This window comes from Mytilus edulis, chromosome 1 (genome assembly GCF_963676685.1).
Source record: "Mytilus edulis chromosome 1, xbMytEdul2.2, whole genome shotgun sequence".
NCBI lineage: Eukaryota > Metazoa > Mollusca > Bivalvia > Mytilida > Mytilidae > Mytilus > Mytilus edulis.
In genome coordinates, this window is record NC_092344.1 from 107652469 (window position 1) to 107679851 (window position 27383).

The 27383-nt window shown below is 32.4% G+C and overlaps 3 protein-coding genes across 5 annotated transcripts in view; all 3 read left to right on the top strand.

The window, feature by feature from the left end:
• Positions 1 to 27346, top strand: part of LOC139517322 (uncharacterized) — a 204817-nt gene extending 177471 nt beyond the window's left edge. The window contains exons 1-5 of one of the 2 annotated variants that reach the window (XM_071308254.1): positions 18853 to 19200; positions 20142 to 20362; positions 21188 to 21234; positions 23454 to 23549; positions 25118 to 27346. In XM_071308254.1, coding sequence (XP_071164355.1) covers positions 20146 to 20362; positions 21188 to 21234; positions 23454 to 23549; positions 25118 to 25447 — 690 coding nt within the window. In that variant the 5' untranslated portion in view covers positions 18853 to 19200; positions 20142 to 20145 and the 3' untranslated portion in view covers positions 25448 to 27346. Of the gene's footprint in view, positions 1 to 18852; positions 19201 to 20141; positions 20363 to 21187; positions 21235 to 23453; positions 23550 to 25117 lie in introns of those variants that run through there. The other variant, XM_071308263.1, reaches the window with a different exon arrangement.
• On the top strand, positions 988 to 1713 carry LOC139497546 (homeobox protein Hox-B3-like). The gene has a single exon (XM_071285801.1). The coding sequence runs from the start codon at positions 988 to 990 to the stop codon at positions 1711 to 1713; it is 726 nt and encodes a 241-aa protein (XP_071141902.1).
• Positions 2860 to 15613, top strand: LOC139517335 (V-type proton ATPase 21 kDa proteolipid subunit c''-like). 2 transcript variants are annotated; one of them, XR_011663133.1, is made up of 8 exons: positions 2860 to 3045; positions 7736 to 7784; positions 8878 to 8961; positions 9559 to 9706; positions 11631 to 11685; positions 12287 to 12885; positions 13155 to 13447; positions 14407 to 15613. XR_011663133.1 is itself a non-coding variant. In XM_071308274.1 (7 exons), the coding sequence occupies exons 1-7, from the start codon at positions 2949 to 2951 to the stop codon at positions 14623 to 14625; spliced, it is 654 nt and encodes a 217-aa protein (XP_071164375.1). In that variant the 5' UTR covers positions 2861 to 2948; the 3' UTR covers positions 14626 to 15613. The 2 variants fall into 2 exon arrangements, 1 of the variants encoding a protein (XP_071164375.1); XM_071308274.1 differs by lacking the exon at positions 13155 to 13447 and having other exon boundaries at positions 2861 to 3045; positions 12287 to 12477; positions 14596 to 15613.
• Positions 27347 to 27383: the final 37 nt, after the last annotated feature.

The window sequence follows — 27383 nt, forward strand, 5'->3', positions numbered from 1 at the left end:
AAAATTTATGCATTTGATATTTGACGATTAAAACAAATCGGTTACCGTTGACTTTATGTGTTTTCTATTCAAATATGCCTCTCTTTAAAAAAAAAGTATTTCCGAAAATAATTTGAAGAGACAACTGAATTTTAATCGATTTTCAGTTTTTATCAACGATCAGAAGTTACATATACAGCAAAACATGTGACATAGTCAAATTACTATACCCTGACCTTTGAAATTAACTATCTAACTACAACATCAATTTTTTTAGCGTTTTGGGAATAGTCAGTATAAGACGATTGTCTAAAAACTCTATACACGTGCATTCTATTTTATAACCGATTTAAAAAAAAAAAAAGTACTTCAGAAATGAAAGAGGTATATGATTTTTTTCTTCTCGATTGTTTTAGTTACATTAGTTGTTGAAATAGTTGATTACACTCTATAGAAAACAAAAACAAACAATAAACGAATAATAAGGTAAATACATAAGTATTAAAAGCTTACCAGAGTGTAAGTCAGAACAGAATTTTTTATCAATTTTATCTTAAAGAGCTAATATGGAAATTGAAAAAGAAAACGATTTAATTCAGTGGCATCTGTCAGCTTGGTTTGATCTTGATTGCCTACTCGTAATCCAAGCTTCTACATTTACAATTTCTTTAGTACCAATCAATATTTACTTACTTTTTGTATTGCTATGTAATCTACTTATCTATTACCTGACTTAATTGTAAATAATATATTTTAACTCGTATCTGTCATAATGAAAATGCGCTTTGAGTTGACAGATGATAACCCGTTATCAAATTTTGGTTGTTGATTGCTAATAATTATTTTTGATTGAATACTTAACAAGATGATAATCAAGATGTTGACATGTGATCAGAATTCTATGCAAAGAGTATATATAGTGGATTTTCACCAAAAAAAAATAGTCATTATAAATTTGAAGTAAAAAAGAAGCAAAGTAAAATTATTGAAATCACAGAATACATCTAAATGGCGTTCATACCAGAGTCGTTCAGTATAGAAGAACTATCTAAAAGCAGCCAGGCTCAACAGTCACTTAAGTCAAAGACTGCATTGTACGAATTTTACATGACACTGAAAGGCCTCCAACCTCAAAACAACGATTTTTCTACTAGTTCAACGGCAAATGACCTGCCCATACAGAGAAAAAGAAAAAGATCTACTACCGACGATTCAGAGGATAACATAACTTCACCAGAATCTAAACATTGCTCTTCTTCAAGTTTTACCTCGGATGATTATGAAAACAACAATCAACCCACAAAGAAAGCAAGAACCATCTACACCAACTCCCAGGTTTTTGAATTAGAGCGATACTATATCACACACAAGTACCTTGCTATTGAAGACAGACCCGTGCTTGCCAAGAAACTCAAACTCAGTCAAGTACAGATAAAATGGTGGTTTCAGAATCGCAGAATGAAAGAGAAACGTCAGATCAAGAGCTTCGGCTACAACGACTTAACAGAATTATCAAAGTTTGTTAGTGTTGGAAGGCCTATTCCAGATCTACAGTCTTCTATGAGTCAACCATCCCAACTACATGGATTTCACCAAAACTATTCAGCATTACCATCAATGTTTAACCCGTACATGTATGAATATGGTTCTTTATCACCAGTCATGAATCCTGGTTATGTTCACCAGTACTACAACGGACTCTCACCAAAACCAGTGCAACAGTACAGATTATAACTTGTTGATAAACATTTATCCTGAACATTTCTACGTATGTGCTTAAGTAACATAATAGTTCTATAGGTTGTTATTCAATTGTTATTTATTGTTGAAGATTTAATATGTGTATATTTGTGCTAATTAAAACATTCATTATTTGATTTTGAGATTTTATTTTATTTACCAAAATATATTAACAAAGGGGATGAGACACACACCGTCAGTTGAGTGTATCTCCAAGTCAGTCAAGAACTAGTAATTGATATCCAGTGATAATTGTTGCATGGTGATGCCTGGCTGTTTATCGTGTTTGTTTTTATTCGTCATTGTAGGAATCAGGCCGTGGGTTACCTTTTGAATTGGGTGACCTTTTAACTTAAAGCTTATGATTTTACGGTTTGAGTATTGCTATTCATTCTATGTAAGTAGTAATTCACAGTTAGGAGTTTGGTTTTTCATTTTGGCCCCTGTGGATTTTTCAAATATAAATGTTATTGTGCAATAAAATTCATCTTTAGACAGTTGAGTACAAATTTAGCCTTCAAAGATGGTTTATAAGAAAATCAAGAATAATTTTTACATGTGTTTTATGGGCTATTTTTCTCAGTTCGAATCTGTATTTTCATAGCTAGACCGGTCTAAGGTCCAGAAAGATGACGCAATTTGACAAAAAAAAATTGAAATGAAAGACATGATTTTTATTGAATTTCTTAATATGTAAGCAGTTCCAGAAAAGGTATTACTTCAAGCGTTTGAAATTCTACTCCTGACCAAATTTTGGGGAAGTATGTGACAACCCCCCCTTTTTTTTGCATAATTTTATAACAAATAAATGCAGATTGTTGCAATAAAGATGTAAAAAAGAAATGATATTTTAACAGTTGTGTATAAAATTTATGGGAGATTCTGACACATGTATATGCACATATAGTGACCGTGACAAGCAGAAAGCTTAATTTGCAAGAAAGAAATGAAAAGGAAATGGTAAAGTTTATGAGGGCAGATTTTAATATGTTTACCTTTCTTATTGATACCATAAGATATCACATCTTTAATAATTTACCGATTCAGTGGAGTGAAAGGACACGTCCTTATAGAACTACCAGAGCTTTGATAATTTATGGTCATAACATTTTGTAACTCCGGTCAGAATCAGGCAACTCGAGTTTTCTCCCTTTTAATCACATGAGCCGTTTCCGTCAATATTATCATATGAGGAAAAACGTCAATATCTGAAAGAATAATTCCAAAATATGGAGGCGAAACCGTCAAGTAAACAGACAGGGATGTCCCTGTTCCCTGTTTACGCTATTACACTGTTATTGGGGATAACTGCTATCATCATTATAGGTACAAATTGTAAATTATATGACCAACATTTGCAACCCCAAACTATAGTCACTGGCACTTGTTTCTAGACTGTCGAATACCAGTATCAATGAATGTATAAAATGCAAAAGGTCAACAAGTGGCTGTGACTCGAACTATGTGACAGGCCCATCATAGGTTAATAATTTACAATTGTATTAATGTACAATGTAGATACCTAGATAGAAATTTATGCCACATCAGATTTACTTTTAGTTTACATCCCCTTGTTGTCTAGATACTTTGTCTGTGTCACATCCATTACCTTCCTGACAATACATCTGACAAAACTAACATCCTAAATAGTCAGTTTCAAAAAGCATTTTCCGAAGAAACAACAAGTGAACCTATTCCGGATAAAGGGAAATCAAACTATCCAAAAATGAATAAGATCACCATCTCCAAGAAGGGTGTAATAAAATTACTGGACAAGATAAATCCTAACAAAGCAACTGGTCCAGATCAAATTTGCGGAACAGTACTTAAAGAACTTAGTAGTGACATTTCAACTGCAATCACCTACATCTTCCAAAAATCACTTGACACAGGAAAAATCCCAAAAGATTGGAAACATGCAAACGTCTGTCCTGTTTTTAAAAAAGGTGATAAACACAACGCAATAAACTATAGACCCATATCTCTCACATGCATACTTTGTAAGATCATGGAACACATCATAGCCAGTAGTATGATGGACCACTTAGAAAATAACAAAATCTTGTACGACCTTCAACACGGATTTCGAGCATCTAGATCATGTGAAACCCAACTAGTATCATTCATCCAACAACTAGCAAAAAATAACAACAGTAACATCCAAACTGACATAGTTGTGATGGACTTTGCCAAAGCCTTTGACAAAGTTCCTCACAAGAGACTTCTCTACAAACTGAAACATTATGGCATTGATCACAACACTCTAAAATGGATAGAAGATTTTCTCACATCCCGTACACAAACGGTCATTATTGATGGTGTTCAGTCGGACAAAATTAACGTAACATCTGGTGTTCCCCAAGGTACAGTCTTGGGTCCGATCCTGTTCCTTGTATATATTAATGACTTCAATGAATACATGAAACACAGTACCCTCAGATTATTTGCAGATGATAGTATAATTTATAAAACAATTCGAAACAAAGAAGACACACAAAAACTGCAAGAAGACCTCACATCAGCAGCAAAATGGGAGAAGGACTGGCTCATGTCATTCCATCCAGACAAGTGTTCAGTCCTTCAGATAACAACCAAGAAAAACCCAATAAAATTTGACTATACTCTCCACCAACATGTATTACAAAAAGAAACATCCACAAAATATTTGGGAATAACTATACAAACTGACCTAAAATGGAACAAACATGTAAACAATATTACAGCTGCAGCCACACAAAAGCTGAACTTTATCAAAAGAAATTTAAAAGTTAATTCTAAAACAGTCAAAGAAAAAGCATACATTGCACTAGTAAAACCAAAGCTAGAATACAGCAGCTGCGTCTGGGACCCACATACCAACTCACAAACACATCAACTTGAGATGGTCCAGCGCAGAGCAGCAAGGTACACTTGCAACAGATACCATAACACAAGCTCAGTCACTGAAATGCTGCAAACATTAAATTGGGCAACACTTGAGAAAAGGCGAATTAGAACCCACATCATTTTCTTCTACAAAATTATACATCATCTTGTAGCCATATACCCGACAGACCTACTTACACAATCCGATACAAGAACACGTCAACATTCACATATTTATTCTTTCAGACCAATACAAACCACTAAAGACTCATACAAGTACTCATTCTACCCCAGAACAATCTTACAATGGAACCTTCTCCCAGTAGCTGCAGTTCAATGTACTACTCTTGAAAGCTTCCGAGAACAAATTCCAATTTCTGTTCTCAATAAACATCTAAAAATTTAAATAAATCCTACAATGTATATAGTTTTAACCAAAATGTATAGTACAAAAACAGAAGAAAAAGAAATTACGTTGAATTTTTATTTTTATTTTTTTGTATATTATTCACTGTAAATAAAAATTAGATCCCACGCAAGCGCGGCATAGTAAAATCAGTGCCCGGCACGTTATCATCAGTATGTTGATGGAGTGCTGAATTATAAAGAAGAAGACTCAGTTGACACACAAGTACATGTTTGTGTTGATGACCGTTTACTGTAACTGTGTTGTCAAATAGATTTTGTGCACTTTCTTCTTCTCTTCTTCCCATTATGAGTCGAACTCGGTTATTTTGCTGTGTATTTCATATGCGGCTGAGTCTATGGGGAATCCGGGTCCGTTCGCGCCCATTCACATTCACACCCACTCATGTTCGCCCCCTTTCACGTTCGCACCCTACATCTTCGCGCCAAATTTTAATTGGTTTTGTGTTTAATAACTTTGTAATCAAGTTTTGGCAAGTATATTCTTATAAGTATAATTGTTGTGATGGGTCTTAGACCCTTTGCATTTCAACGACATAGATGTAGATGTTGTCATTGTCTCAAAATAAAGTGAGACAGCATTTTTTTTGGTGTTAAATCATGATGTTTTGGATAGTGTTTATTGTTAAAAAAAAATGATAATCCTTTCTTAATAAAGTGGGATTCTGTCAAAGTTTTATTTTGTGTTGAATAACGAGTACTCTTAATCATGCTTTGGTTAGTGTATTGCTATAACTATTACTGTTTTTCATTGACTTGTTTCAAAATAAAGTGAGATTCTGACTACGTTTTTTTTTGTGTGTTGAATAAATTTTATCATGTTTTGGTTATAATAGTGTATTGCTATATTTTATTGTTTCATTGTTTCAGATCAAAGGGACCAAGCTGTGTGTTTTTCATTTAAAAAAAATCTTCAATGTTTTACTCATACCAAGCTATAAATACATTCAGTATTACACCAAAGCGATTTAAAACAACAATCATAATTTTCCAATTATTCAACTGGAATTTGAATTAAAATTGGGCGCGAATGTGTAGAGTGCGAACAGACCTTGGGTGCGAACGAGCGAGATGCGAACGTGTAGGGTGCGAAAGTGTTTTGGGCGCGAACGGACCTGATACCAATAGACCGGTCATGGGGATGGTAATTACTCTGGCCCTGAAGGCCTATAGTGATCTGGACTTGGTTCACTGTTCCCTGTATGCCTGTAAACCTTCTCTCCCAAAATATGCTTGTGATATATATTAATTTACAGAAGGAATCAATTATTCAATGATATTTTTCACCTATTGACCTATTGACCTCATGTCAAGCAGTGTAAATCATTGTTTAAGATTAACTCAAGTTTGGTGTTAAATATCCACCATATGAACTGAAACTTACACTTCAACATATTTAAAAAGACCTAAAAAATTTAGAAACATATATAGGTGTCAGATGTATTGGGATACACACTCAAACAACAATTCTAGACATAAAGAACTTATCATATCATCTTATAGGCTCATACGTATACATGTAGCATTTATAAAGCAACATACTTTTATATATTGTTATTTAGATGGAGAGTTGTCTCATTGGCACTCATACCACATCTTCTTATATCTATATGTATATTTATTGAGAAACTACCCCATTACATCAATGTCAAAACACCAGCTAGGAATTAGTGTTGGCTTTATACACGTGTCATACAAACTATACACTATTAGGCCATTAGAAGTCTCGTTTGAATTGTTTTACATTGTTATTTCGGGGCCTTTTTATATAGCTGACTATGCAGTATTGGCTTTGCTCATTGTTGAAGGCTGACAGTGACCTATAGTTGTTAATTTCTTTGTCATTTTGGTCTCCTTTGGAGAGTTGTCTCATTGGCAATCATATTACGTCTTTTTTTATTATACTTTTAATTATACGTTATATGGTGTACATAAAAAATCACATTATATTGGATCATGAAATTATAAGTGTCAGTATAATAGTAAAAGTTTGATTTATAATCCAACCTTTGACAATAAAAATGAATAAAAGAAATCACAAAAGTGCATTTTCATATTTTGCATTTTATTCATAGATACATATATGTATTAGTATATTTACACATATAATTTTAGCTACATGTATGTGTTCTTTAAATACACATTCACACAAAATTTGCACACTTTCAAACTTTCATACATATACATATATATTGATTTATTCAAATACTATACATGAAATAACTGATTGCAAACATTAATGAATGAGGTATAAATTTTTGCGAAGGTTATCAACCATCTTTATCTGATATTATCACTGAACAAAAAGGCAACTGAGTTTCTGCAGCAAGAAGAAAAGTGTGCAAATAGGAAAAAAAACTTTCTTGAATATCATTATACATTTATGCCTGGTTAGTCCAACAATACATTCAAATCATATTCATCAATACAACAAGTAATTATATGACTTAAGTAGAAACACCAAAATTATATTTCATAAACATGATGAATGGAAACTCAGACTATCATATACAATGTAGAATAAAATTTGTGCTAGCCTGTGAGAAGAAAAATATATGTATTTTAAATGAGTTTAATGAGAATGAGTTCTGTTGTTTTATGAACAAGTCTCATATATAGATAATATGTGCTTCTCAAATTCACTTTCACAACATAACTGCTGCTGTACATCAATTCAAATGTAGTAGCTGAATATCTATTGAACTTACGATATTTTCTTTTTCAGTTATGTATTATATGTTGACCGGAAGAGGAACACGTTTTGATATTGGATGGTAAATACATTAACTATATGTGAAGCTGTTTTAGGTTAATTTCAGTTGCTAGGGGCATTCTTTCAAACAGTATGGTTCTATACAGGCACGTAGCCATGAATTTTTAAGGAGGGTTATTTAGACTCACGAACTAAACTTTAAGTCGTTACATTTCAAACAGAAAGTTGACATTAACAGTGCTTATTTGTTTTCAAGGGGGGGCTCCCGAACCCCCTGGCTACGGGTATGCTATAAACATGTTTGTATCTGTACCTTTCTGAACTTAATTATACAACCATCTGTAATAATGATATTTTTTACATTGCACATTTTTGTTCTATTTTTATGTATCTCTATTATAAATAAAAAAGTTTTTTTTACATTTGAGATTATAGGGGAAGGTTGAATCTACTTTCTCCCCCTTTACAAGTTCATGTGTAAGTTCCAGGTTGAGAATTTTATTCAGTTAGCGTCTTTACAAATTTTGCCTGTTTAGAATTTTAAAGCCAAGTATAAGCAGGAAAAGACATTATGAGATCTCAACCTTCCCATTGTTAATCTTGTTCAGTAATATATAACCTTCCCATTGTTAATCTTGTTCAGTAAAATATAACCTACCCATTGTTAATCTTGTTCAGTAAAATAACAAAACATACAATAGGAACGTTCAAAGAAAAACATTAAATTTATTTTTAAATTCAACATGTACAAAAGACATCAACAAAACTTAAATCAATACAGAAATAAATCAAACTTGATGAAAACCGTGTACAATGCACGACTAAATTCCAATTTACAATATAATGAATACTTCTTACAGTTTCTAAAATGAATTGATAAAAAACTGCTTATACCATTTGATATAAAACATGTGTAATTGAAGAGCATGACTCTACATCCAAAATCATCTTAGTCTCCTCTGGGACTCAAACCCAACCAGGACCCCTCTGTGTTACAAGGCAGCGCTCTAAACAACAGTATATATATACATTGTATTCATGTTGTATTGTTATATTTGATTGTGTAATTCAATTAGTCCAACTAAAAATATAACTTTTATTTTTGTTCATTGTGGCTATCAAATTCTAACTAACTTTCTGTGTTGTTGTTGTAGGTTTTTGTCAGAGACTTCACCATATATGTGGGGCTCCATAGGTGTTGGTTTATGTATATCTCTGTCAGTTGTAGGAGCTGCATGGTAAGTTCTAAAATTGTGAGAAACATAACATGCGTAAGGTTATTTCAACTGTCTTTTTAAAATGCATGGTTCATGAATATAGATAGATGTTTTCAGTATTAAATTTTCATAATTGTTTACTGAGTTTTCAGAACTGCTAGCCTAAACCTCAACAATGCAAATATGAAAAATAAACAAAACTTAAGAATCAATACTGTAAACTCAGAAATTATTGCTAGGTTTTTGCTAATGTTAATAATGTGATTTGGTGACTATTGCAATAATAAGAAGTTAGAACTAGCATTTTAATATCTTATTCATAGATACTCCTTAATTGTCAAGATATGAAGCAGACTTAACCAAATTAAGGGTATCCATTGGATAGATGTATTCAACATATTCACCAAACTTTGAATTATTTAGTGGGAGGACATGATCTACATACATGTAATGGAATGCAAATTTTAAAAGAATAACTTTAGTTTCATTCTTTCTGGTGAGCTACTGTATGAAGTTATCCTCATATTGAAAGTGATGTCTAGTCAATGGATAAAAAAGGCTTTTGTTTATAATTGAAGTTTGACTTTGATTTTATAGTTTTATGACATATCATTTCAGGGGAATATTTACTACTGGGTCTAGCATTTTAGGAGGAGGAGTAAAAGCTCCCAGGATCAAAACAAAGAACCTAATTAGCATTATTTTCTGTGAGGCTGTAGCTATTTATGGAATTATTTTAGCTATAGTTATTGGAAATAAACTTGGGGTAAGCAAAATTGAAAGTAACATAAGTATCTGGTTACTGCATATCTAACTAATACAGCTATAATTTAAGATACATAAGATAAGAAAAAGAAAAATATCTTTATCAATTAACTTACTAGGGTTGCTAGCAACCCTCTTGAATCTGAGTGGCTATTACCATCAGCATCAATATTTAGTTTTGAAATTTATTAATCAACTTGGAGTCTTTTACCAGTTATCCACATTCTTTTTTAGCTCACCTGGCCTGAAGGGCCAAGTGAGCTTTTCTCATCACTTGGCGTCCGTCGTCCGTCGTCGTCCTGCTTCTATAACTTTTACAAAAATCTTCTCCTCTGAAACTACTTGGCCAAATTTAACCAAACTTGACCACAATCATCATTGGGTATCTAGTTTAAAAATGTGTCCGGTGACACGGCCAACCAACCAAGATGGCCGCCATGGCTAAAAATAGAACATAGGGGTAAAATGCAGTTTTTGACTTATAACTCAGAAACCAAAGCATTTAGAGCAAATCTAACATGGGGGTAAAATTGTTTATCAGGTCAAGATCTATCAGCCCTGCAATTTTCAGATGAATCGGACAACCCGTTGTTAGGTTGCTGCCCCTGAATTGGTAATTTTAAGGAAATTTTGCTGTTTTTATGCCCCACCTACGATAGCAGAGGGGCATTATGTTTTCTGGTCTGTGCTTCCATTCGTTCATCCGTCCAGCCGTCCGTCCGTCCGTCTGTGCGTCCGTTCAGGTTAAAGTTTTTGGTCAAGGTAATTTTTTGATGAAGCTGAAGTCCAATCAACTTGAAACTTAGTACACTTGTTGCTTATGATATGATCTTTTTAATTTTAAAGCCAAATTAGACTTTTGACCCCAATTTCACGGTCCACTGAACATAGAAAATGAAAGTGGGAGTTTCAGGTTAAAGTTTTTGGTCAAGGTAGTTTTTGATGAAATTTAAGTCCAATCAACTTGAAACTTAGTACATATGTTCTCTATAGTATAATCTTTCTAATTTTAATGCTAAATTAGATTATTACCCAATTTAACGGTCCATGGAACATGGAAAAGGATAGTGCGAGTGGGGCATCCATGTACTTTGGACACATTCTTGTTGGTTATTATCTTGAATATTATAGAGATAAACTCTAAACAGCAATAATGTTCAGCAAAGTAAGATTTACAAATAAGTCAACATGACCAAAACGGTCAGTTGACCCCTTTAGGAGTTATTGCCCTTTATCATGTTTATAGTAAATTTTTAACCATTTTTCGTAAATTTTAATAATCTTTTAGAAAAATCTTCTCCTCTGAAACTACTGGGCCAAATTAAATCAAACTTGACCATAATAATCATTGGGGTATCTAGTTTTAAAAATGTGTCCGGTAACTCGGCCAACCAACAAAGATGGCCACCATGGCTAAAAATAGAACATAGCGGTAAAATGCAGTTTTTGGCTTATAACTCAAAAACCAAAACATTAAGAGCAAATCTGATCGGAGTAAAATTGTTTATCAGGTCAAGATCTATCAGCCCTGAAATTTTCAGATGAATCGGACAACCTGTTGTTAGGTTGCTGCCCCTGAATTGGTAATTTTAAGGAAATTTTGCTGTTTTTGGTTATTACCTTGAATACTATAATAGATTGAGATAAACTGTAAACAGCAATAATGTTCAGCAAAGTAAGACCTAAAAATAAGTCAACACAACCAAAATGATCAATTGACCCCCTAAAACACATCACCATTACCAAAACACAATTTTGTCATGAATTCATCTGTGTCCTTTGTTAACCAAGGTGAGCGACACAGGCTCTTTAGAGCCTCGAGTTAAAAAGTGTCAAAAAGAAATACATTTTTTCCCTCAACCCATCATTTGTCCATAAAGTGAATCCGCAGAATTCACTAATGAAAGTTTATATTGATATTTTAGAAATATGACCCACTGGAATCCAATTTAGATGTGATAAGGGACAGTCATTATGCAGGTTTGATATTAGTACTATTTTAAGTTTGAAAGCATAAACAATTCAGTAGTAAATTGTTACAATTGTGAAACATCAGAAAAGCAAAAAGATCTGTTTCAAGATACTAAATAAAATTGAGAATGGAAATGGGGAATGTGTCAAAGAGACAACAAAGTATGCTTCCTGTTAGAAACATATTTCATTGATTTTATGAATATTTCAAAGCCAGCTCAAGCAAAACCTATGACGGTGATATAGAAATATGGTGACCTTGACCTCACCCATCCTACATTGTCCTACAATAAAATCCATGCGAACACATGTCTGCAGTGTGGTATGTTTAAGTACCCAGCTGGGAGATATCCATATGGATTAGTTAAGTCAAATGCCTTGTGCATAGAGAGTGAAGTTTCAATTCAAAGAAGAGTTAACACCTCTTGATGTTACAATAAGTAATATAGCATGAGATTTGAATTATAAAAATGAAAACAAAGGCACAACCAACAATCAAAGTTTATCGTCACAGTGACATTCTTTTGTTTACATAAATAATATATATGAAAAAAATTAATTTTAAAAGTTCATAATTGATTACATACATGTTGAAATTAAATATTTGCAGGTTTCCAGATCTTTGCTGCCGGTATTAATGTAGGTATATGTAACCTTGCCTGTGGATTGTGCGTGGGTATTGTTGGATCTGGTGCAGCATTAGCAGATGCTCAGAACTCTGCTCTCTTTGTTAAAATTCTAATCATAGAAATCTTTGGAAGTGCTATTGGTCTTTTTGGAATTATTGTTGCCATTTTACAGGTAAGTGCAAATGCTTAAATTTAAAAAAAAAAATACAAAATATTAAATATCTTGAAGTATAAAGAGAAGTTTAAAAAAATATACAACATGAAACAGTGAATTGAAATGTTATCGAGGATTTCAAATATTATTCAAGAAGGAGAACCAATTCAGAATGAAATCATTCACAGATGGTTTACCAAAGATATGGAATTTTATTTATCTATTTGAATAAGTATGTTCAATGAAATTAAATATGGTCAGGCAAATGAATTCAAAAGAAAAATAAAGGAGTTCTTCAGCAGCATGATCAGCTCACAGAAAAACTGTTAAATTGTTAGGCAGTGTTGGGGGTTAAATGAACACTACTGATATTGTTAGCATTCTTCACTTGGAGGCAGAGTCTGAGAGAGTAGTACTATAAACATTGCATAACTGTTTCTATTCATTTACTTCATGGCACACTTGCAAATCCTGTTACCTAGCCTTGTCAAAGTATACAGATGGGTGCAGAATCAACCTAACATTTGTCCTATTACCTAGCATTACCAAAATATACAGATGGGTACAGACATAACCTTACATGCATTAAATACTGTCAAATTATTGTGCAACAGGAACATAAACACATACTATTGTTCTCAAAATTGGCATGTAAATAAATTTTAAAAAGATTGTACAATTCATGAACATAATAGCTACAATTGGGAAGATTTTGAATTTAAAAACAAATTCAATGAAAGTATGCATAGTTCTAAAAAAGAAAGCACAAAAAGTATAATTATCTATTAACATCTGCAGACATCACAGCTTGGCAGAAACTATTTCCATCACTAGTATAGTTGAAAATGTCACTGTTTGAAACTATCGATGGAAAAGGTTAACAGGGGTGTGGAAATATTTGTTGTGAGCATTTGTCCCTGGGCAAGTAAAACTAAATTTTACTTGTCCGGAAAAAAGTTACTTGCGCTGATGGTCCCAATAAATTGTAGTATTTTATTGTTAGTTAATATATGATTCTTAGCACTGTTTTGCATCCCAAACAAATCAGTGAAATCAATTGGTTTATATATAGGTGTAAAAATTTAGGAATGTTGGAAATGGGTTTATAACATCAATGGGACAGAAACTCAAAAGCAAACCAACTAAATGAAATGACATGTAAAGTTTTCAGCATTGTTTTTTAATAAAAATTGTAGCCAGTAGGTACACTACATTATATACTAAATTTAGAGGACAGTGAGTCAAGAAATGGAAACTAAATAATAGATTAACTAATTAATTCTATCAACTGACACACTTGGTTTTTTTTTTGGTAGTTAAACACTTCTATTTACCACTTAGACAACACATAAGGTTGCCTTTGATCGATATATAAGACAAAAACAAAACGTATTATCCGAATTTCTTTCCAAGGGATAATCTGATATTCATGATGTCTGATATTCTCGCTTCCGTATATTTTTTTTTACACCTTGACCATCTCTGATTGCGTTTCATGCTTTCGACTTGATTCGTCATTCTTTTTGTCTTGCTTGCCCAATGTTTTATTTTAAAAGTATTCATCAATCTTAATCTCGATTCAAAATCTTAAGAATTGACACATTCGGTGAATAGTGGATAAAACATAATCGACGATCCCAGGTCAATGGACAAAGCCAATGCAATATTACGCGACTCGGGTTTGCATACTTATTTTTACTCATTTTGGTAATCGATCTATTTCGGAGTTATGTAATATTTATCGTCATGAACATTGATGTTTTTACTTGCTGATTATTGGTTTCTTTTACATAAGTTTAACATCTTTATACGTTTTGAAATTAATCCTATATTTTTGCTGAATTTGAAGTTGGTCATGTATATTATTTTACTTGTCCACGGGCAACCAAGACAAAAATAATTACTTGTCCGGGTGTTAAAATGTACGAGTCGGGCAGTCGGGCATAGCATTTCCACACCCCTGGTTAATAATAAGACTAAACAAAATGAAAGATCAAACCAATCCAAGTACAAATGTATATTATCCTATAAGCAATAACGTTGTGTATCACCACTGGTATTTGACTCCTTATATATCTATCAGCTATTTAACTTAATTTAGAGAAATTGATTAATGAACTGGTTTTTTTTTTCCAGATCTCCAGTGCAAAAATGGGAACTTCATAAACAAAACATAGATAGTCATAGACACTGTATAGAGTCCCAGGATATGTATTCAGAATTATGTCTAGTATAGTTACTTGTGAATTTGACTTGAACATGGATGCTTTAGATCTATTACTGTTGTCTCAAAATGTATGGAGTTTTCATAGTTAAATTTATTAGTTGTACAAAATCATAACAAGTTTTATAAGATCGCTGCTTTGAATATTAAAAATCATGTGATTACACTAAAACTACATTGTCATGTAAATGTGGAATATTAAGGTTCAAGATTTTGAATATATTAGGATAATTTCATTATGTAATAAAAGTTCTACATCTTGGTTTATATGCATTTAATATTAAGTAAAAGTTGAAATTTATTAAAACAAAAATAAATAATTTAATTCATTTAAGTTAAGTAGAGCCTAACTATGATAGTTGATGTAAGAAAACTATTAGCCAAAAAATAAAACTGAAACAGTTTTATGGAAAGAATTTGTTCATGACATTTTGTGTCTATATAATGTATTATTGTGATATATATAAATATGTTTTGTATTGAAACACATTCCTTATACATGTACATAAAATTATACATACAACCACTTGTTAGAAGTAGTGAAAGAAAACAGAATTTTAAAATCATTCTTTTTTACTTTTACAAATTGTGACTTGGATGTGGAGTTGTCTCATTGGAACTCATACCACATCTTCTTATATCTTTTGAATTGGTTTTCCGTTTTGATTTTAATAAATTTTATAATCTGTATCCAAATTTTATATTTGACATTTTCTGGATAAAAAAAAACTAACAGTAGAAAAAACAGGATTAAAAATAAAACCTGATTTTTCTTTTACCACTTGTGATTAACAGACCATAGATGTTGTTTTCAAAACTATTTTCCATACAGTATGAATAGCCAATATGACTAAAAAATAAGTGTGAATCTGTGGATAATGGATTGATTGTATTAATAATGTTACAGTCATAATAAATCTTTATATGTTATTTTTATCTCTTATTTTTATTTGCTTTTCTGTTCCAAGTGAGTTAGACCCATATATTGGTGCCCTTTGTCTTCTGTAATTTTTGTCTGTTCACTTTAACAAAAATCTTCTGACCACTTAATGTAAGCAAATAACTTACAAAATAATCAGTTTTCTTATTGTCCTTTTATAATTGTATCATCTTTCTTGGAATCTGTGGTTCTCCAATATATCTTATTTCACCCACAATCACTTTTTATGCCCCACCTACGATAGTAGAGGGGCATTATGTTTTCTGGTCTGTGCGTCCGTTCGTTCGTCCGTCTGTCCCGCTCCAGGTTAAAGTTTTTGGTCAAGGTAGTTTTTGATGAAGTTGAAGTCCAATCGACTTCAAACTTAGTACACATGTTCCCTATGATATGATCTTTCTAATTTTAATGCCAAATTAGAGTTTTTACCCCAATTTCACGGTCCACTGAACATGGAAAATGATAGTGTGAGTGGGGCATTCGTGTACTGAGGACACATTCTTGTTATTCTTAAGCTAATAAATTTCAAGCTTTTTTTGCTAATGAGGCCATTTGTGTTCTGACACATCTAGTTTGTCCTTTTATAATTGTATCAACTTATTGTCTCTATAACTATGTCATTAGTTGATGAGAATAAAATTCATTCAGTTTTTATATATCCTCTAATCAGTAAGTGGGTTAAACTGAGGCCTCTTCATTATCAACAAATTATGGAACTGTGAAGTTAGTTTTTTTATGCCCCACCTACGATAGTAGAGGGGCATTATGTTTTTTGGTCTGTGCGTCTGTTCGTTCGTTCCTCCGTCCGTCCGTTCGTTCGTCCGTCTGTCCCGCTTCAGGTTAAAGTTTTTGGTCAAGGTAGTTTTTGATGAAGTTGAAGTCCAATGGACTTCAAACTTAGTATACATGTTCCCTATGATATGATCTTTTTAATTTTAATGCCAAATTAGAGGGTTTACCCCAATTTCACGGTCCACTGAACATAGAAAATGATAGTGAGAGTGGGGCATTCGTGTACTGGGGACACAGTGGCGGATCCAGGGGGGGGGGGGGGGGGGGGGGGGGTTCGGGGGGTGAGCACCCCCCCTTTATTTTTGCCGATCAATGCATTTGTATTGGGACATATGTTTTGCACCCCCTGCACCCCCCCCCCCCCCCCCCCCCCCCCCCCCCCCCCCCCCCCCCCCCCCTTTGCCCTGGGTTAGCACCCCCCCTTTCGAAAATTCCTGCATCCGCCCCTGGGACACATTCTTGTTTTAAAATCTTTTGCTTGTATTTATGCAATAAATGTGCGACAGTCAACATTTAACTTTTATACTCAAGGCTAAATAGAATTTTGACAACATGCATAGTTTGCCTTTTATCATGAAAACTGAGACTACTACAAAACATGTGTTATAGTAGTCTCAGCTGAAAATCTAGTTGGTGCACTGTCAATGATTGAAATCAAATAGGCTAAGACATAAAAAGTTGACCAGTCTGTTATAAACCATCTTGGGTGATGGAACGTTATGCAGGACTGAGGTATTATTTACTGCCACACATATCCAGTCATTATATGTATAGCTCATTCTGAGACTACTATAACATAAACTTATATTAGTCTCAGGTTCATTGTAACTCTGACAATGCAGGCACTAACAATGGAAACAATAGTTTACAATATTTAAAATTATGACATTCAGAAATTCCAAAATGTTTATATTAAGCATCTGCCTGGGTGACTGGCTGTCACAATGTCTCTAGTTAAAATACAGGTTTGGTATTAACATAACAATAAAACTTATAGGTGGCTGACAGTTATTTGAAACATTTTGAATTGGTACAAGAGATTCTTCTTGAACACTGTATATCGGGAAAGCAGTTCCCCTCTCCACCCAAAACAAAGTCATAGTGAAAAACCACAGACAATACAAAGCAAAGGCAAATGTCTGATAACTTAAGAAAAAGGCAGATTCTTGACTTTATTTTTATTTAAATTTGTGAAATATGACAGCAACTTGTTCTTTGCCTTGAGGTCGAATAAATTGTCAAACTGTATTTGAAATGTGAATGAAAAATTTGGATGGTAGACTTTTCAGGTATATCTACACTCTGCTGCTACTGATAATTTATTTCCTTTATTCTAGACTATATGTAGATTATACAACCATTTATTTAATGCGCCTGACTTTTATAATAATGAGCTTTCTATTTTAGAATAGATTCGTTACTAGTTTGATGCTTGATACAAAATCATCACAGTTCTAAAGGTGCACATTTTTGTGCATCCCTGATGAGAACAGCGCCACCACATCCATCTGACGTGCAGCTATTTTGTCTAGATATATAGGTGTTAGTTCCATTGACATCTTGTATATCTGACAAATGCAGTTATCTGCTAGTAACTTGTGTTCTCTAAGACAGGCAATGACTGCTTAAGGGTCTTTGTTAAAAAGGATCTTGGGTGCTAAGTGTGTGAAGAAGTTAACCATGGTTAAAAAAAACTAAAAAGATAAATCTCAGGGGTATTAATTTTTGGACGTCTAGCATGGGTTTATTCGATAAATTAAAGGGACACTAGCTACGAGATATAAAAAAAATCTAAAGTTTGATTTTTTTCTGTTCAATCCATAATGAAAGTGAAATAGTGAAATAACAATTCGCTTTTTGCAGCCAAAAAGGTTCAATTTTGTCAAATTACGCTAAGAAACATTGATAATTAGTTATTCACTTGCAAGTGAATGAGTCGACCTCTTTAAATCCGTTTTCAAGTGAACTTCAATTTAACCCCTAGCTAGAAATTGACAATGCATACATTGTACGTGTACTGGTTATTTAAAGAAAAAGAATGTCAACAATGAAAGTGAAACGACGGTAAATCATTTCATTACTAATTCGATGCACATAAAATCATTCTTATACGGTTAAAAACAATGAGAAACATCAATTTTTAATCTATAAAATAAAATCAAACAGACCTATAAAAATCCAATTGCACGTGTTGGTTTAATCTATTCATATCTTTATTTATGTTTACGTCGCTTATATGGTCATCTGAGGTCAAATCGATAGTTAATTAGATGGCGTCTAGACTAATATACACACGAAACGAACCTATATATTATCTATCCCATGCTCTGTTAACTGTTTATTTTAGACTTTTGATAGTTTGGATAAATGTTATAAATTGTTATAAATCAAATATGAGAATTTGAGTCAAATCGGTGACCATGAATTTGACAGCTAGTGCCCCTTTAGATGAAGAAAAAAAATCTACTGAATCTGAATACTAGTATAGGAGGATGGAAGTATATTGTTGATGTTTCCCTGTTACCTACATTCTCGAGTGACCTTTTCTCACAAAAAAGGAAGTTATAAGACAAGAATGAGTTGATGTCTGGGTGGATATTTAATTCAATTTCGATATAAATGAAACTCAAATTATTGCATCATTATTATAGAAATGAATATTAAAGTTATCAGGAAGATGTATTGGTTGACAAATATAACTTTCACGTGACATGTGGAAATTTCCATTATTTAGACAGAGGTAACCGGGTTAACCAAAAGGACACTGGAATAAATTTAAAAAAAAAAGGTAAGCATTTTAACGCTAAAACTAAGAAATTATGAAATATGAACGAAAGAAAAATATCAAAATTCGTTCTTTTCAATACAACATCGATTTGTTTTCCGTATGGTACATTAATTCCATAATAAAATATAACAATAATAAATACAGTAGTTAGTATCCTAGTGTGAAGGAAAGAAAAGATTGACCAAATTAGTATGTTTTGTCTTAAAAAAAGAGACTGAAACAGACATTATATATGAAATATGTACTTAATCAGTAGCAAGCTAAAATTTAATATATGAGTATTAAAATTTAGGTCAGATAATGTATGTGAGGATTTTCGTTTTCAAGGGAAAACTGAGTAAAACTTGTCAGTGATACCTTTAATTTTGTTTAACGCACACGTATATATTAATAATTGACATAATTCAACCCTTGAATGATTTTAAAAATCAATAAACAACATATGACGTACATAGTGTCAAACAATTGGTATACTTCTCATATTACGGAAAAAGAATTTCGTCATGTGACTTGCAATTTATAAATATGTGTCTAAACTGAAAAAAGACATATTAAACAGCTATTTCTGTAGTTTCATATGTTATGAGAAACGCCTGCTCATAAAACTTTTGATTATGATTTGTATCGTGCTAGCACTTAGAAACCAACCGATCAAAACACTGTATTTTGTGTTTCAATCACAAATTTTGTTCTGCAAGTACTGAGTAAAAGTTTAATGACCGAGAGCCCTGCATGTTATCGGCTGTAGACCCTACAGTTTGTCCACTAATAAATAACGTAATCCGTGTATGGCATATACATTCATTATGCTTATCAAGTCAGTAGCTTACCGCGTTAAAACAGTTGTAATGGAAAGAGCCTTATGTAATGACAACTTCTCTTTATGTTGCCTTGTGAAGGCATTGTTTTAAATACTCAATATTTTGTATTATATTTCATAGGTCAATGAATAATTCCCCCGATTCCGGTCAGGATAGGGAGGAAAGTTCGCATAGAACGGATGCATCTAGTATCTATATTGGAAACACAGAGCGTACATCAATTGCAGATCTGGAACATCTGTGTGCCATAGCCAATACATTCCGGGAAGAAAAATATGATTTGGAAAATAAGAACGATGAACTGCAGCAACAAACATTGACGTTACAACGCGAAAATAACGGTAAATGTGTATATATAATGATGGTAAAGATATTTCTAATCAAGAGTAAGAATAATCTAGGTATAGACTAACGTATTTTGAAGAATGCCAGAAGACACCCATGCCAAAAGACAAAAACACCAATACTCAGAACTCAGAACTAAATATAAAGTGTAGCAGAGATGACTCTCCATTGGTGAATATATTAAAAAAGATGATAACACAGCCATGAACTATTAAATCTCTTTTATTGATAGATGCATGGTGTTGTGTAATATTTTTTTATATATCAAAAATCATTATTTTGAAATGTTGGGGTTCGTGTTGCTTAGTCTTTAGGTTTCTTTGTTGTGTCTTCTGTACTATTATTGTCTGCTTGTCTTTTTTATTTTTTAGTCAGTATTTTCTATCAATGAGTTTGACTGTCCCTCTTTTATAGAAAAAAACATGTCAATAATTTTATAAGATTAAAACGAAGTTACATTACTTATCTTGGTTTTGAGCACGATCGTTTAGGCTTTGTAGTTTGAAGAACACCAATTCGAGCAGAATGCTTAGAACTGTATATTTTAAATATATAAGCTACCCTTTTCTCCAGTACTCTTAAAATAACCTTTTAGAAATAGAGAAAAGTTAGCCAACTTGATTTGAATATTCCAAGCAAAAGTAGGTTTGCTTTGCACTTTTTTTTAATCTCTTCTATCCTCAAGGTGATTTCAATCTTCTTTGTTTAACTTAATATTTATATGTATTATCTTAGATGAAAGAACGGTTAATGCTTTTAATATACCTATACATGTAATTTTTTCTTGAGTGTGTTCAAAATATTTAAATGTATCATTGTAGACGCAAGAAGAAAAATTAGAGAATTAGAGGATGTTGTTGAAACAGAGGTAATGTTTTTTGTTTCTAAATGAAAACAAAAAATTATAACTTGCATGTGTCCGAAGCGTTTTTCTAGATTCACATTCATCATGAACGCTCAAAGGCGAATATTTAAAAGCCAAGGACGTAGAAGTACCGACAAAGTGGCGTTCAGATACTATGATAATAATTCACCATAGAAGAACAGGCTAATAAATGCCTTACTGGACTTAATAAGTATTTTATTCATGTCTTTGCAATAATCTAAGACGAATTTGGTTGCGCGTTTTGGGTCCTACATGCTCCCAACTGGTAAATGAATTTTGCTCTTTTAAGTTCAGAAATTGGTTATCCTGACTCCTGACGAAGGTTTCAAATAAGGCTCTTCCCTTATTGAATCGATGTCTAAGCAAACTGATAAATTTAAAATAAATCTTACTCTATTAACTGCAATTTCCTCAAGTTGAACACTCAGTAAGAAAACATATTATATTATAATTGTTTGTAAATTGACAAAAGATCATAAAACATACTGGTGTTTCAACTGCCAACACAAACACAAACACTCAATAGGTATTAAAAATAACAATTAATGCTTTCAGATTTTCTTGATTATTTTAAAACATGTTCAACTATTTCTTATGTTATGCATTAAGCATATTAGGGACCATTTAGGCATTTCTCACAACTATTAAACTTATATCTGAAGTACACTTCGAAATTCTAGTTATTTCTTAAGATTCATCATAACAAATGGACAAATATGGCCGTATTTTCACCTCAAAAACTACTCGGTGTCCAGACTTACCTGTGCTGTTTGGAAAGTTTTAATGCCTAGCACCCACTAGATATATAAAAGTTAAATTCATTTTATGTTAAAGAAAGATAAAATCTTTTTTGGTTTTTGCTGGGCATTTTTTTTCCTTTCTGCAGAAGGTGTAAAAATAAACAAACACCTGAATTACTTTGATACTGTCCACTCACTGACTCAGATGAACTCTTTAACTCACCTGTAGTTGTGAAGATACCTCTTGTCCATGTCAATTAAGGACAATCAAAACAATACAAACCGGTTTTTTTTACCTGAGGGAGCATCTCATAGTTGTACCACAACTTAGTTAATTTTCAGACCTTTTGCATGAAGGAAAAAAAATGCCCATCAAAATCCAAAAGAGATTTTATCTTTCTGAAACACAAAATGCATTTAACTTTATTATATCTAGTGGATGTCAGGCATTAAAAGTTTTCCAACTTCACAGGTAAGTCTGTACTCAGAGTAATTTTGGGCATGTAAATACAGCCATATTTGTTCGTTTGTTATGATGAACCTTAATAAGCTAGACATAAACTATGGATTCATTTATTTTCGTGGGAACCAATTTTCGTGGATTAGGGAAAACTTGCATGTTCGTGGACACTTAATTTCGTGGTTTTGCCGAAGTCCTTATACAACCCTTTAGAAAAAATGTCATTCGTTGAAAACATTTAATTTTGTGGTTTGCCAATACCCACGAACTCCACGAAAATTGTTATCCAACGAACAGTAATGAATCAAAAGATATTTTATATGAATGTCGCATCCAAAATTTATACATCTAGGTGTGTTTTAATCTATATAGATACGATCGATGTAAATTGATTGTTCATTTCTTTAAAATTTTTCTTACAAGTTGTCAATGTAACATTGTAGTAAGATCTTTTAACATTGTTTTTATTGGTATATATATATATATTTACATGTATAATATACCTATTTACACTTAATGTCCTACCTCCTATCGAGACTTGTGTTTTGTCATAGCAAAAGATCATTTTTTTTATCATACTACTTAATTCGTCTTCATACTATCCATTGGAGGTGTACGGATTTATACTTATACTTAAGTCGGGAGGAAATTATTTAACACTTTTTGGAAACAAACTGCGAACTCTCTAAAACGACATATTTCTTCTTTTGTGGATATACATGTATCTTGTGTTTGAATTATTGAATTTATCAATTTCATGTTTTATTTGACGACAAATAGCACATTATTGTTTTCTCGTTTGAATTGTTTTACACTTTTCACTTTCTTTTTATAAAGCAGACTACACGGTATGAGTTTGCTCATTGTTGAAGCAAGATAAAGACCTATAGTCACTCACAACCACGTTATTTGAATTCGTTTATAGTTGTTTCATTGGCAATCATACCACAATACTTATTTTTTCATAGATATCATCACTTTATCTATGTCATATTTTGCAGAGGGAGAGATACGAACAAGACATGAGAGAACTGCAGAGTCAATGTGACGAAAGAACCAACGATATGTACGATACTTTACATAAGCAAAGACTACAGGTATTCTATTTTTTAGAATTAAAATTGGATGCAATTGCTTTACAAACGTTGCATATATTTATACATTTATGTAAATTGAACGTTTCAAATTTATGTAAATTTCACGTTCAAATTAGACAAAAGTTGAGTTTCTTTCTGTGTTTTGCATTTCCTTGCTGATATATTTTTGTTAGCATAAGATCTAGAAAAATAATTCGATTTTTTTTTGAAATTTGTGCGAGTTGTCTCTTATGCTAACCTGACGGTTTATTTATTTTTATTTTATTTGGCATCAACCAAATTGAAAAAAACCCAGACTCGGCACACTAGTAGTCAGAAGTTCTGTAAATATATGAACTGTGATTTACATGTTCATATGTATAATTTAACTGATTACAAAACTTTGAATTGTCCGAAATACTTTTCTACCCCATAAATAGATAACCTTAACTGTACATGTATTTGGAAAATTCTTTCGAAATTAGGGAGTACAAAATTACAAGACTGGCATGTTTTATGAGTTAATAAATGAGACATGTTTGTTTGCGCTAAAGCCTCTTCTAACTCAGGAAATGAGTTTAACAAATCAACATAAGAACAAACGGAATCTAAGGATTTGTAAAGACTATAGTACTATACAAATCCTTGCTATAACTAAGTCTGAAACGGTCTGATTAATCAAACAAACACACATAACAAACAGACACAAGAAACCAAGTAATGATTATAGGTTACTCGCGCAATTATTGAACGAAAGTGTAAAGTTCAATTTAAACAATTATAATTAAATCATATTTTCCCAAACATGTATACCAATCAGTTTACTTCCATCAAATGTCGACTGTTGTTGACCTTGCGGACTAGCACGTTAAGGATGTTTGTCGAATTGGTCTTGTACAAGATAGAGTTCAAATTCGTATTTCATGTATTGGTTCTATGCATGTAAGCATCATCATAAGTACCAGCAACGGAATTTAGTGAAAAGACAATAAAACAGGTAGAAAAAAAAACAAGAACCACTGCTATGTCACAATATCAGTAATTAGAGGAAGAAGGACGCTACGTGTTACCAACTGTAAAGCAATAGATGTTTAGAACATTACTTTAAAAAAAAAGAATGATTGAACCGATAATGACACTATTCAAAGACCTTACAGAAGTTATATACACAATGTATGTATATATAAATAAAGAAGATGTGGTATGGTTGCCAAGAGACCCAATGACACAGAAATTAGCAACTATAGGTCACCATACGACCTTCAACAATGGGCAATGCCCGTCCTGCATAGTCAGCTATAAAAGGCCCCTAAATGAAAAACTGTAAAACAATTCAAACGAGAAAACGTACGGCCTAATTTATGTACAAAAATTAACGAGAAGCAAATATGTAACACATCAACAAACGAAAACCACTGAATTACAGGCTTCTGACTTGGGACAGGCACATATATACAGAATGTGGCGGGGTTAAATATGTAAGCCGGATTCTAACCCTCCCCTAACCTGGGACAAAAGTGTAACAGTACAACATAAGTACGAACTATAAAAATCAGTTGAAATAAAATGTTTATATTTTATTATTACAGATAGAACAAAAAGATGAACTAGTACGATCTATGACAAAAGAAATGACCAATATGAAAACAAGACTCATGACTTACGAAAATGATCAGATAAGAGATATCCGACCAAGACAGTCAAAGCGATTCAAAAGAAGCATGATAACAGAATGTAAACACTGCCACACCGCAATTACAGATGGGAACGAGGAGTGCTGTTTTCACCCTGAAAAACCGGTCCGGGCGGTAAACTACAGCAAAACAAACCCGGTAATGCTTTGGAAGTGTTGTTACCAGGTAGCCAAAAAAGAACCTTTTGGGTGTACAAGTCATGCCAACCATGAACCAGTTGAATGAATTCGTAAACCATTCAGGTTTTCCTGAGTTATTTTTGCCCAATTAATGTAAAATTCTGTCAGCTTTTGATGAGAGATTGTCTTGTGGAAAAAATACTTTCTTAATATGCATATTATTGTTTTTGTCAATATATGTGAAACTCTAATCGCAAAAGGATATTAATTTCATCAAAGTTAGGCTTAGAATGTTTAGGGGAGATTTTTTGGTATTATCTAATGCACATGTACTGTAATTAGACAACTGACATCATATTTTCATTGTATCAAAAAGTAAAATCACAAAAATACTGAATTCCAAGGAATATTCCAAACGGAAAGTTCCTAATCTAAAGGAAAAATACATATAGACAAAGCACATTAGGAAATATGAAAGACACGAATACAAAAAATTACCATAACACAATGACGGAATCAAAAAGTACAGAGCCATGTCAAATAGATTTCACCAAGAACAGACAAAACTGTAAAAGTAAAGCCTTTACAACCCAAAGATTCTTAGTTAAATGTGTATCTAACTTTTTGGCTAAATACATTTACATCATAAGTCAGCTTATTTTTATTTGTGGATATGTTAATGGGAGAATCTTTTTCTCTAACATTTGGCATATACCTTCGACCATATTTGCATGATGTTTTAGTGGCCAGGTAAACCATATCTAAATGAAAAATTAAACCAAAACAAATCTTCACATTTATTTTCAAGTGTGTATGTGACCGGTTTGAAATTGTCTTTTTCTTAGGTTTCAGAGTTTATTGACCTTGAACATAATTCGAATAAATTAGCAAACGAGCTATTTTAATTTGTTAACTCTTGCAATTTGTTTAGCACTCTCCTTACAAACTACACTTAACATCGACCTAGTAAAAGCTCAATGCATTATTTTACGTGTAAATAATTAAGAGGTCATCTTGAGTAAATATATTTCACTTCACCGTTGTCAATATAACGGAATTTGATGCGACTGTAATACGAATGAGAGGTTCAACTAGCTATAAAAACCAGCTTTAATCCACCATTGTCTATGTGAGTACCAAGTCAGGAATATGACAGCTGTTATCTATTTGGTTGATGTGTTTGAGCTTTTAATTTTGCTATTTTATTAGGAACTTTCCGTTTTGAATTTTCCTCGGAGTTCAGTATTTTTTGTGATTTCACTTTTCACTACAACGCATCAAAACTTGTTTTAGAGTGTAAAAATGAATGATGCTCGAAGATAATTGTTAGAGTAAATGTTCAATATTGATTCTTTAAAATCTAGACATAATACATTACAAATACTCTTTTTATCACAGAACAACCATCATTCATATGATTATGAAGGTTGTTATTTTTAACCTTTATTTAGTTAATAGAAATGCCTTATAAAGATTTGTTCAGAAATCTACAAAGTTATTTTTTTGATAATATGTATCTTTTGGAATTTAAACTACTTCTTAAAGAACGCAAGTTTTCTTTATTATAATTCTTTCGTTTTAGAAAGCAGAGGTTTTGATATATCTGGACTATTGTATATATATATTTAATCCACATATAAATCATTATACCCCTTTGAATTTTATTTAGACAAAAAGAAGACATTATGATAAATTAACATTAAACAAATCCTTATTACAAACCAAGTAAACCAAAAACTAACTTGACTCAGATAATCCCAAATCGCCCAGCTGCATACTCTAGAATGTGGCGTATATTTTCTTCACAGAAACATCATAGAAATTCACTGCCTTGACATATAATATATTTGTGGAAATATGTATGTATTTGATTATGCAATAAACTTGTTAATGATACACACGACAGGACAATGTACTCTGTTTATATATATGTATACACTGTATATAAAACGATCTTTTTTCATTTGATTGTGTTTGTTGTTAAAATAAATTTTTACACATTTTATAGATTGGTTCATGTTGTGTGAATACTCAGGCAAATT